General features: G+C 44.4%; 1 protein-coding gene across 5 annotated transcripts in view; it reads right to left on the bottom strand.

Moving 5' to 3' along the window:
* Positions 1 to 9523, bottom strand: part of BMF (Bcl2 modifying factor) — a 28398-nt gene extending 18875 nt beyond the window's left edge. Inside the window, exons 1-5 of one of the 5 annotated variants that reach the window (XM_030559437.1) lie at positions 9434 to 9523; positions 5884 to 6201; positions 4495 to 4658; positions 3950 to 4090; positions 994 to 3441 (exon numbers count right to left, since the gene is read on the bottom strand). In XM_030559437.1, coding sequence (XP_030415297.1) covers positions 3983 to 4090; positions 4495 to 4658; positions 5884 to 6196 — 585 coding nt within the window. In that variant the 5' untranslated portion in view covers positions 6197 to 6201; positions 9434 to 9523 and the 3' untranslated portion in view covers positions 994 to 3441; positions 3950 to 3982. Of the gene's footprint in view, positions 1 to 993; positions 3442 to 3949; positions 4091 to 4451; positions 4659 to 5883; positions 6202 to 9433 lie in introns of those variants that run through there. The other 4 variants (XM_030559438.1, XM_030559442.1, XM_030559439.1 and 1 more) reach the window with 4 other exon arrangements.
* Between the last annotated feature and the right edge of the window lie 3478 nt (positions 9524 to 13001).

The following is a 13001-nucleotide window of genomic DNA, read 5'->3' on the forward strand; positions in this document are numbered from 1 at the left end:
GTCTTCACTTTTTGGAAACATTAAAGATCTCCTGATGGAACCATGTTGGCCTCTTTCTCTTCTTCCTATCTTTCCTTTGCATCAGAATAGTTGGCAGCTATGCATTTAATATTGTCTCCTTGAGAAACTACCAGCTCTCAAGAACTCCTTTATCCCTTAGATTTTCTTTCCATGGGACTTTACTTAAAAGTTCTTTGAGTTAGTTAAAGTCTGCTTTTTCCCCAAGTCTATTGTCCTAATTCTCCAGCTCTCACTCCTGCCTTTTTTTAGAATCATAAAGTCTATCATTTCATGATCACATTACTTAAACTGCCTTCTTGCTTCAGATTTGCAACCCATTCCTCTCAGCTGGCCAGAATCAACTCTAAAATGGCTGTCCCCTGGTTACCTCCTTCATTTTCTGAAATACATCCCACATCATTTGAGGTGTCCTGCACTATTTCATTGGATCCTTTACTATAGGGGAAGCACCATATGTTTAGGTTGCAATCCCACTGCTATTCCAGAGTTCCCCAGGACACCCCCTTAGGCTCTTTTTATCCCAAACTAAACCTTTGCTGCAGCTACTTATGTAGAACACTCAATGTTCCCACAGCTAGGCCTCTTCTTACCCTCCACTCACTGCTTCATTGGTAATTAGAACAGAGCAGGAAAGGGTTTTCCCATCCTAAGAGAATTTTGACATGTCTAAAATTTCCCCCATCCCAAATCAAGACAAAGTCAAAGTCTCCAATGTTGGTAAAACAAAACACTCCCCAACCCCCCCCGCCAAAAAACAGATCAAAATATTTTGAAGGTTTTTGATAACATTAAAAAAATTAATTTCATGCTTTTTTATACTATATATTATATTTCTAACAAAAAGTAGTTTTGAACCAAAAATGGGCCTTTTCATTTTGAAAGTGTTAAAATAAAATGTTTTGACAATTTGGTAACTTTTGAAAAAAATTCCCCAAATGGGAAATTTGTTGAAAATGATCCAGAACAGTTTCAGTTTTGACATATTAGGATTTTTTGATTAAAAATGTTTAGTTAAAAAAAATCACTAGACACAGGAGCAACTGTGATGCAGAAAGGGATAGATAAATCTTGGACAATGTCCTGCACCGACAGCCTAAACTGGAGGGTCTTAGACCACAGACTCCCTAGTGGATGGATGATCCAAAATGTTTCAAGGGAGGCTTCAGCTGATGAATTTGTATAAGAAAAAACATATGCGAAACATGACAAGTTTCACTTTCAAGTGGAAAGTTTTCAGGAGGAAGAATTTGTTTTGCTGTTTTTAATTTTACTGGAATGGGCTCATTTCCAGAGACCTGCCCACAACCAGTGTGGATCTAGTCCTAAACATTTCATATGCAGGGCCAATTCTCAGGCCAATCACCCTTTAATTCCACACAATTACATCAAGACAATTCGCTTAAGTACATGGGGAATTTCCACATAGGGTAGTAATAAATTTCTACTGCTAGTCCTGTTGTTTTCTGAAAATGGTCAGCACACCTAAATCAACTGTGGGATTGCTGATGTGTTTGAAGGGGGCTTTGTTGTTGGTTGTAATGTACTTATTTACCCACGATAGCTCAGCTCTGATTCCGCATCTGGTTCTCATTGAAGTTCTGCTTTTTTTAACCCAATCTTCCAGCTGACTTGATTGGAGCACAAAGAGGTCAAGAAACTTTTCTGAGGACATGTAGCAAGTCAGTGGCTCCACTTGGATTAAAGCCCAGAACTGTCCTGGGCTACTAGGTCTTTACTCTTAAAGAGACAATTTTACCTTCTGTGACATGATCTTACAATTGTGCACAGTAGCCAATGTTGTTTTTAAGGGATGAGGGAGGGAGGGACTAAAACTGGCCCCCACAAAATTGCAGCTTGTTCAGTAAGTGCCTTTTCAGTGGGAAATTGCTGAAGTGTTCCATTGAGTTATCGCAGCAAGTAACACTCAGGTTTAAGTGACTTAGGTGCTCACACACGCGCTGCACAGCATATATGCGTGCACCCATACTACCAATCACAGCAACATCCCACATTTCCCACTTACGTGGAATCTACCCACAAAAGCCTAAAGGAGAGTTCTCCAAGTCTCTCCCACACAAAGTTCTGTTTTAGCTCCACCACCTGGCTTCTTGATATGTGGTGGGGCCCTTGGGGGCAAGAGGGGAGATTACCAGAAGGTATTGAGCCTCAAACAGATGGAGGGCACTATGGGCACGCAAGAGTGAGGAGAGAACTAAAGGCCTCTTGTGCATAGTTTGAAAAGGGCCCTGCAGAACCATGGACTGACCATAGCAATTCTAAGTAGCAAAGCCTGCATGTAGAAATATTTTCTATAGTAGCCCACATTTCATAAGCACTTTGAAGAATAAAACTATGAAGTGCTACATAAGATTACATCATTGTTCTAACTCCGTACTGGGGATGAAGATGCATTTAAATATATCACTCCATCAAATTATGGCATAAAAAGCCTGAATACACCAAACAGCTAACAGGACAAGTAACTCCAGCACTGGACATTTTTCCTATATACTAGTGCAGCAACTGGCACATATTTTGCCAACTCAGGATCCACCAGACATTCATATCTGTTGAAGGAATGTCCCATTGGCTGCTAGTCCTATTTTTTGTTTCAGGTATTCAGGAGGTGTGGTGGGTGACTATGACTATGATATTCTAAATGTTTCCTGTTATAACCCTGGAATCATGGTCTGTGACCAAGACTCTGAGTTGTTGAAATGGGGCACCCAGTTTTGGGGTTAGCTTCATAGCAAAATAGAAGCTTTACAGACAAATGGCAGCTCAGGTTTCCTTTCTCAGAGATTGCCCCTTCTGCTGCCCCAAAGGTCAAACCATAGCCCATCATAAGCCAATTCATGTGTTTCTAGGCACTGACTGCCCTTTAAACAGCAGGCACAGAAGAGCACAGGACTGTTTTTGTGGATTGTGCCAACAGCCAAAGGAAGTCCTCCATGCAGGGTCAGTAGGGAAGAGAATGCATTGGCACAGATGGACCACATAGAGTTTTAGTGTCCTAAGGTACAGCTCCACATTAACACAAGGGCTCAGTACTACCTCCCTCCCAAGAAAAAGAATCTCTGAGCAGTTCTAAATGCCAATACCCATCCCAACGTCAAGTCCTGCAGAACCACTGGCTGAGATTTTTCACACCTGTTTTTGGTTTTGTTTTTTAAATGGTTGAACAGCTCCCCCTCCTTTTCAACTGACTGTCCTTCCAGTTCAAGCAGACACAGGAGCTCCTCCTTGGCTGGCTGCAGGAGCTGGTAGTGCAGGCGGATGCTTTTGTTTACTAACTCTCCCACATGCTTGGCTGACATGCAATTCAATTCTATTCTCCTGGCTCAGTCAGTCCCCGCGCCTGTCCTGCACTGCAGTCAGTCATATGGCTCTCTCAGTGCCACAGCAGCACACACTTCTTTCCTGGGGGAAGAGGGGAGGAAACAAACCAAGATTTTCTATTTTTTTTTTGAGGGGGGCATTCTTAGACGCATTTCCCTGACAAAGGCATCAGATAGCTACACTCCCCAGATGGAAAGGGTCAAGTTACAACCAGTTCCACTGCTTCCCTTCAGGACTCCCAACAGCAAAGATTGTTACTCTTCCCTTTGCTGTAAGAAGCTAGGTACAGTGAGACAGGGACAGCTAGGAAGAGTGTGCCATTTGAGGGGGGGCGGAGGGGGGCAGAGCAGGAATAAACAAACAAGTGACAAAAATAACTTGTGATATGGTATTTCTGATGTCAGAATGACATCCCACAGTCCAGACAGCCAATTTTCAGATTTCGTCAACATTTTCATATTTCTAGAACATTCCCTTAATAATTCTGCTGCTGGGTGATGAGAAGAAAACATCTCCATAAGTTAAGTGCACCCAAAATTTGCCCAACCGAGAGCCATCCCAGCAACTCTCCAGGAGCTAAGTACCTCACCTAACTTGAGTAAGATGAAAGCAGCATCCATCTTTAAATGACTCCACTGAGGTGAGGGAAGCATTCGCCCTCTGAAGCCCACAGGAAGGCATCAGCAGCTACAGGTCCCAGCATGTAGCACTCCTTGATCTGAGTAGAAGTCTGCTCAAATCACAATGAGGTATTGCACGTTAGAGCCTGTGCACTCTGCTAGCTACCACCCCATCAAAGAGGAGGCCAGCACTGGGCTGCACTTTGGATATGCCAATTCTAAACCCTGGGTGATCAGGGACTTCTAGTTCTCTTCTCTCAGAGATTAGAAGGCAGGGTGGAATGGTGTCATACAGTTGCCTTTTGCTGGGTGGAAGTTAGCTAAAATATGACAGACACCAAATTAGAATTGGCTCACAGTACAGAACCTAGCCACAACAGAGTGGCGCAAGTGCGTATTCAGCATAGACAATGACTACACAGAGATGTGAGGTGAAGGATCAGCTGAGCCGGAGGCTGCTGGATACCATACCTGGATAACCAAATCCCCTTCTCCCCTCAGAAAGAGCGCCTACCCTCTGTATGTGGAGCCTGTGGAACTGGTCTGCAATGCACTGTAACTTCCGTGCAATCTGAACCTCAGCAAGTGCTTCCCGCTGACCTTCCCGAGGCTCCTCTTGGAGGTGCGGATTCAATGCAAAGCCAACTGGGGGGACATGTAAACGGTACCCAGCATTCCCTGCAAGACATTAGAGATGAGAAGGCTCAATGGCTCAGTCTCCCAGCATAAAGACTTGTTCCTCTTCTCGCATCTGAAGGAAAACCTGTGTAATTGCAAACTTCTGACTCAGGCTAAAGTCCAGTTTCTGCAGCCTAAACAATGACTAATCACGCTAAGTATTCAGTAAAACATTCACTCAGAGTTTTAAGTAGATTTACATTGATCCAGCAGAGTGTATTATGTTCCTCCCATAACCGAGTGACCTGAAAGAAAGAAACCACCCTGAGATAGGGAAAGCTCTCTCACATGGATCAGGCTTGTTTATAGTTCAGTCAACGATGGGATTTTATCTGGAATGACAGTCTTACACTTATGAGTACCTATGTCCTTCCTATGTCTCTGTCAATAATCTCCTGGCATAACCCTTGCTGCAGCTTCCAAATCAGGCTTCACTCACAACTGCTCAGCATTTAGGACCAAGTTTCATCTTAGGGTACACATGCACTGCTCTTCATTATAAGAGGTGCCACATGTGAGAATCCAAAGGCAGAATTTGACTCAAAGTTGGGGGGGGGGATCAGGAGGGGGTGTCTGTTGCTTTTTTTTTTTAAAACTTGAAAAGTAAGTGAGCAATGATTCATGTCTCTAATTCAGCTTTAACAGAAATTCAGGCCAATTACCACTTTACCACTGCAAAGCTGCTTGTTCATGTTATTTATCTGACAACCTTTTTTTTCAGCAAAGAGCCCAACAAAAGATCCACAACATTTGAACCTCTGTGTTTACTGGCTCTGCCCTGACAATATTCATGCAGTCCCATGCATATGTGAAGATTCACCTGGGTGGCCTGGAGAAAGGGAAGATTTAACTCTTTGCAGGCAAATCAGCAGCATGTGCACTGGGGTGAGGGAAGCACTCGATCACCCTCTGAAGCCTACAGGAGGGTCTCAGTTTTAAGTGCTGCTGTAAGTGTCTAGCAATAACTTCAACTACCCTATAATGGAGTTGGGAGGGAAAGGAGCTGGTGTTTAAAGGATGGCAGAAGCAGAGAGCAAAGGGACAGCTCCTGCAGTGAGTAGGCAAGGGTGAGAAGCAGAGAGAGCTGTCTTTCTTTGAGGTGTAGCACAATAGCAGCAGAATAAGTAACCGTCTCTTGTCCAGTGGAGGGATCGGGGGGTAGAGCGAAAGCACGAGAGGGGCAGTTTTCCCTTCTGCAAAGCTAGTGATTCTGGAGTTCTCTTACCATAGAAGAGTCTCTGGGGCTCTTCAGTGACTCCACATGGCAACATGACATCCTGAGTAGAAGAGGATGGACTGAGTGTTTGGGTTGCCTTGTCCTGCTGCTCAGCATGCCTGATACCTGGACCACAGCAGTGTGTGAGGGGGAACAGTTGAAACCTCCCCAGGAGACAGCTGTAGGATTGGTTCTGTGTGAAAATGCCAGGAGGGGTCATCTCACCAGGCTGACCTGTGAGTCCAAAGTCAGAGTGAAACACGTCATCGTCCAGCCCGTCCAGGCTGGAATAGTCGTCTTCCAGGTAGTTGGGGGGATCCATTGCTCCTGCAACAAATGAACACTTGAGAACATGGCTAAGATACAACCAGAATAACTCCCCCTCCAAATCCATTCAGGAACACACAGTTCTCCCTATTTCCTCAAGCTCTTTCCTCCTAAAATCAGTCTACATGGCCTGAAAAGATCAGAAATAAGCTGATGATTAAGGCCTTGTGGGTCAAGTTCTGCAGCCCTTGAACAGACAGCTCTGCAAGCTAAAAAGGCTCCACCTGAGGTTTGAAGTCTTAAAGACACCCCCGCCTGCCCCCACAAATAAAAGAATAGTCATGGTGAGACAGAGGGACATTGTTTTAAAAAGCAAATCCAACCTGCATAGCCATCCCAGACACACACACTTTTGGGAATCTTTTATATTTGCCTTCTGATTTACTATTTGGTGTAACCCAAATGCTATGAAGAGACTTGCCATCAAACCATACGACCAGTCCACACTGCTTTCTGCCAAACACTCCATAACCCCTGGTTACTTCATTCCCTGCTCTGCAAACCAACCACACAAATGCCCAAAACTCATGCAGCCCCACCATCCCCATGTACCCCTCACTACTACAGAATCTACCAGAAACACCCTTCCTTTAGTTCACCCTAGAATTACAGGAGTTAGCATTTGCTCATGTCAGTATCTCAAGCCGGGCTTTTATACACAGCAAAGTATATTCCTGAGCCCCGTTATATCCTAACACCAGGCAAAAGAGGGTGGGAAAATGAAAACCACTCTTTTAGAGCTCCTGATAACACAGGATAAGGAGAAGCAGCTTGGCCAATGAATCCAGCAATCCCTTCCTGTTATCTGTGCATCTAACCCCATTTGAACACAGTGTCCTAAGAGATCCAGCCCCAGGATTTTCATCTAGTTTTCAACAAGAAAGTGAAATTCAACTCTTCACTCTCCTTTGCTCTGGTTTTGACCAAAACTTAACAGGCTGGCAGACTAGTAAAAGGAATCCTAGGCTTGAAGGAAATAAAAAGACAACTGTTAACATGATCTATCCTGTATTTCCCTCACAGTTCTCCACATGTACCTCCTCCCATGTAAATATGAACTCGGGACACCATTGTCCTAAAGAAGATACAGGAGATGGGAAGGAATATTTTTTTCCACCCTCAAAAAGAGATTACAACTGCAAATAGCATTAAAATAGCTAGAGCTATAGCTACATTTGGTACAAAAAGCTAAGTGTGACAAACCCCAAAGCCAGGAATTTTACTAGGCAGGCCAAACATTTAACAAAAGGGCCTTCAGAACAGTCAGAAATCTTAGTCCACATCCTATTCTGGTGGGCCAAGATGAGCTCATGCTTTGTTCTGAGGCCTAGAGAAGAACAAGACGTTTGACAAGTCCAGAGCATCACCTACCCAAAGACCCACTTAATTTCTTCATGACCCCAAAATAAAGTTTGCTAGCTCCTTCAAAAACAAAAATGGTAAAAATAGACTCTCTCAAAGGGAGATGCATCAAACAAATCAGAGTTTGCTAGTGTTGTTTATGACTTTGGGAGCACATATGCATAGAGTATCATACCTTCAATCTGCCTACTGCATTCTCCTGAGGAAACAAGAAAACCTGCTATCTGAGAAAGCCTGAGCACACTGACAGTGGAATTCTTATACATTACAGTGTCAGAGGCTACTCTCAAGATGAGCAGACAGGAAAAACAGAGGGAAGGTTCAACATACACATGCCTCTGCCTGCTTCCCAAAACAAAGTTGGCTGGTCTAAGTTTAGGACTACCACATTCCTTTCCTTCCCTTTGTGGGATTACGTACTGCAAAGTTATACCTGTGCAGAGGACTTAAATACAATGTTTGAGGCCAGCAGGATTTAAAATAGAAACTTTAAACCCCAAAAGAGATTCAATAGTGGAAAACATTATCTGGGCTATTGGACACTACCATAATTTCTAGCATCACAGATGTACTCAGCATTGTACGTAGGAGGCACTGTCTTAGACAGGCACTTCAAGTAACTGTTTCCAAAAAGCAATATGCTTTAGAATAACGCTAGCACTAACTTGTTTCTTTATGATCATTAACATTTATGCAAATCACCAATTTTTAAAGTCTCTGCCTTTGGCAAGTGCCTGAATAATTGCTCTGTGAGCAACACACTGAATTAGCTCACTGCCAAAGAGGCACAAGTATTTTTCAACAGTTACTTGCATGAATCTAACTATAAGGAAGTGATCACATCAGGTTGAGGAAACTCAGAAGAGGAGTTTTATTTATTTTAAGTAAATCAGATACCATGGTGATTAGGAGTAACTGAGGATACTGCAAATATTTTTTCTGGTGGAAGGAGGGGCTTATTTTACCGGAGTAGAATTCAGCTGCAGAGACAGTATAATGAAAGGATATAAAACAACGGGAAGATGTGGGGAGCCCCTTCAGGCAGGGGACGAACTGCTTTAGAGATATATGATTTTATGATAATTATTTTTTCCCTTTAGTTCCCGGCAGTCTAATGACTCTGCCAGTTACCAGTTTATAGTCCGAGAGTAACAGGAGAGAAGACTTCCCCCTCGCAAGTTTGGGGTTCATTAGCTCACAAAGCAGAGAGAAACAGATGTCACCTGGGACAATATAAACATCTCCCTGATACCGACGGGGGAAGCCATTTCCTGGATGGGGGAGAGGGTCACTCAGCATAGTGAACTAGAACTAAATGGTACGAGCAGAGAGCGGAGTTCTTCGTGCTGAGGTGAGGAGGGTCGGGGTCTCCACTCCAGGACCAAGACCAGGAAGAACAGGAGGCACTCGCTCTAGGCGGGTAACTGCAAACCCCATGGATCTAACTGCAGGTCCCGACCCTTCTCAGTCCCTACCTGACTCCTGGCCCTATGGCATAAACTGCTGCAACCGGGATGGCTCGATTTCGGCCCCGAGTCCAGCCAAGAGACACCAGAGAGAGAAGCTACCACAGACTCGCTCTCGCCCCACGGTCCCCTTCCAGCCAAGCCCGCCTGGACCAGGGGCGGGCTGTTAGGTCAGTGCCCGCCGGGACTGAGCCACCCTGCAGCAGCAGCTCCGGAGCCGCTGCCATGAGCGTTCGGGGTCTCTGCCCCCCGGGAAGGGCAAGAGCCGGGGAGCACGAGGTGCAAAGGGGCCTCCTGACTGGCCCGCCCAGGAGCGCCTCCCGCGGCAGAGCTGGGGCGCGCTCCGCTCCATGCCCGCAGTGGAGACGCGGCTGGCAGGAGCACCCGGCCCGGCGGGCACTTACCTGGGGCAGGGCTGGGCACCGCCGGGCGGGGGGACGCGGGCGCCGAGCCCGGGCGGAGCGAGGAGTCCCCAAGCTGCAGCCTCAGGCACAGCCGCGCCGCATTGTTTCCAAAATACACTTGCTTCCTGGCATCCCCCAAACAGCTGATAGGAGCCCCGCCCCCAATGACGTCCGACCAATACGGAAAGAGCGCCCCCCGCCCCCAGCGCTGCCGCAGCAGCAGGGACAGGCGCTAATGTGCAGCCTTCCATGTAAACCAGAGTAAGGGAGGGAGGGAAAATCCCGAGCCCCTCATAAAGAGCACAATGCACAGCAGGGCTGGCGAAGGGAGGTTCCGGCTTGGTCGACTGTCTGGTGTTACAGCTAGCCCGAGGGGTGCAGGGCAAGGAAGGCTTATGATAAGGGCTTTGACACAGTCCTTCATGACGGGCTCATAAGGAAAGCAGGGAAACGTGGTCTAGTTAAAACTAGTATAAAGTGGGGTGCACCAGTGGTTGAAAGACCATCCCTATGGAACTGGGAGGGTGTATCTAGCGGGGCCCCATCAGGGTCAGTCCTAGGTCAGGTACTACTCCTTATTTTTCATTAATGACTTGGCTAATGGAGCAGAGAGTAAATTTATAAGATATGGGGATGACATCAAGCTAGGAGGGTTGCTACAATAATGGTAATACCTTGCACTCATCCACAGATGTTAAAGCACTATGGAAAGAGGCATAAATATTAGGGCTGTTGATTAATCGCAGTTAACTCACGCAATTAACTAAAAAAATTAATCGGGATAAAAAAATAATCAGTTTTAATTGCACTATTAAACAATAGAATACCAACTGAAATGTTGGATGTTTTTGTACATTTTCATACATATTGTATTCTATGGTGTAATTCAAATCAGTGTCTATTATTTTTTTTAACAAATATTTGCACTGTAAAAATGATAAACAAAAGAAATAATATTTTTCAATCACCTCATACAAGTATTGAAGTGCAATCTCGTTGTGAAAGTGCAGCTTACAAATGCAGATTTTGTTACATAGCTGCACTCAAAAACAAAACAATGTAAAACTTCAGAGCCTACAAGTCCACTCAATCCTACTTAGGGTGACCAGACAGCAAGTGTGAAAAATTGGGACAAAGGACGGGGGGTAACAGGAGCCTGTATGAGAAAAAGTTCCAAATATCAAGACTGTCCCTATAAAATCAGGACATCTGGTCACCCTAATCCTACTTCTTGTTCAGCCAATCGCTAACACAAGCATGTTTACATTTACAGTAAATAATGCGGCCCTATTCTTATTTACAATGTCACCAGAAAGTGAGAACAGGCATTTGCATGGCGCTTTTGTAGCGGGCATTGCAAGGTATTTACATGCCAGATATGCTAAACATTTGTATGCCCCTTCATGCTTCGTCCACCATGCCAAAGGACATGCTTCCATGCTGGTGATGCTTGTTAAAAAAATAATGCATTAATTACATTTATGACTGAACTCCTTGGGGGAGAATTGTATGTCCCCTACTCTGACCTTCTGCCATATATTTCATGTTATAGCAGTCTCAGATGATAACCCAGCACATGTTCATTTTAAGAACACTTTCACTGCAGATTTGACAAAACACAAAGAGGGTACCAATGTGAGATTTCTAAAGATAGCTACATCACTTGACCCAAGGTTTCAGAATCTGAAGTGCCTTCCAAAATCTGAGTGAGATGAGATGTTTAGCACGCTTTCGGAAGTCTTAAAAGGGCAACACTCCGATGCGGAAACTACAAAACCCAAACCACCATAAAAGAATATCAACCTTCTGCTGGTGGCATCTGACTCAGATAATGAAAATGAACATGCGTTTGCTTTGGATTGTTTTCGAGCAGAACCCATCATCAGCATAGATGTATGTCTCCTGGAATGGTGTTTGAAGCATGAAGGGACATATGAATCTTTAGCACATATGGCACGTAAATATCTTGCAACGCCACCTACAACAGTGTCATGCAAATGCCTGTTCTCACTTTCAGATGACATTGTAAACAAGGAGTGGGCAGCATAATCTTCTGCAAATGTAAACAAGCTTATTTGTCTGAGCAATTGGCTGAACAAGAAGTAGGACTGAGTGAACTTGCAGGCTCTAAAATTTTACGTTGTTTTATATTTGAATGCAGTTTTTTTTTTACATACAAGTCTACATTTGTAAGTTCAACTTTCATGATAAAGAGATTGCACTATGGTACTTGTAATAGATGAACTGAAAAATACTATTACTTTTTTTTTTACAGTGCAAATATTTGTAATAAAAAATAAATATAAAGTGAGCACTGTACACTTTGTATTCTGTGTTGTAACTGAAATCAATATATTTGAAATTGTAGAAAACAGCCACAAATATTTAAATAAATAGTATTCTATTATTGTTTAACAGTGCAATTAATAGTACGATTAATTGCAATTAATTTTTTTAATCGCTCGACAGCTCTAATAATTATTATTCCCATTCTTACAGGTGGGGAAACTGAGGCACAAAAAATCAAGGCCAATATTTTTAAAAGTGGATAGAGGCTTGAGGTATAGGGTGACCATATTTTCCAAAGGGAAAACAGGACACCACATGGGACTGACACAAGTTCTTCCCGCCATGGTGCTGGCCCGAACTGCTCACTCCTGCCCACCTCCCCTGCACACACAATGCTGTCACTGGTTGCTCCAGTTCTGCCTCCCACCCTGTGCCAGGCTGGCATCACTGGTCAGCCCCCACACATTCCTTTGCTCCACACCCCACTTTTTTAACAAATGTGGGCATTTGTCCCTTTTGCTCTTGTCAACTGATCAAATTGCCAAGAGCAAAGGGAACAAATGCCCACTTTTTCCAAAAAAAAGTCAGAACAGCTGGGACAGGGCTTAAAAAAGGGACTGTCCCGGCCAAAATGGGACCTATGGTCAACCTACTTGAGGTATCTCAGCTTTTGGGTATCCAACTTGACATACCTGAAGCCTGATTTTCAGAAATGTTGAGCATTCACAACTCCATTTGAACTCAATGGAACTGTGACATGTTTAGTCCCTTAGAAAATCAGGCCCAAGTCATGAAGGAATGGATTGCCATTGAGATCTCCCCAACTCCACATTACACCTGGAGTGCTTTTGTTCTTTTATTTGCTCTTGGCAGCAAGGGCTTCTTGTGGAAAAGTCTAAACCTCCAGTCAAGAACAATGTTCAGGTCTATGGAGGAGGTGATTAAAGGCCTTTTGATATGTGGTGCTTTTCCTTTGGGACCTTTGACCTCCTTTGTACCAGGATACACCGTCTGCAGTAGGTATGAATCAATCCATCCTTCTTGCAGAGTTTTCTAGCCATGGATAGGAATTAGGGACCAGTTCTCTGGTACTCCATTTCTGCACTCAGCATAGCAAAGTTCAGGGGAAAGGTGGTTTCAAACTACCATTGCATTCCCTTTATTCTGGGCCCACCTGGGGACCTGCCTTGCTCCCAGTGTAGATGAGGATCCCCTTGAATAATAGCTGGTGTGCAGGCAGTGCTTTGGCCACAGCTGTTTCCTCTTGGCCCACCTCCAA

This window comes from Gopherus evgoodei, chromosome 4, assembly GCF_007399415.2.
Source record: "Gopherus evgoodei ecotype Sinaloan lineage chromosome 4, rGopEvg1_v1.p, whole genome shotgun sequence".
Lineage (NCBI taxonomy): Eukaryota > Metazoa > Chordata > Testudines > Testudinidae > Gopherus > Gopherus evgoodei.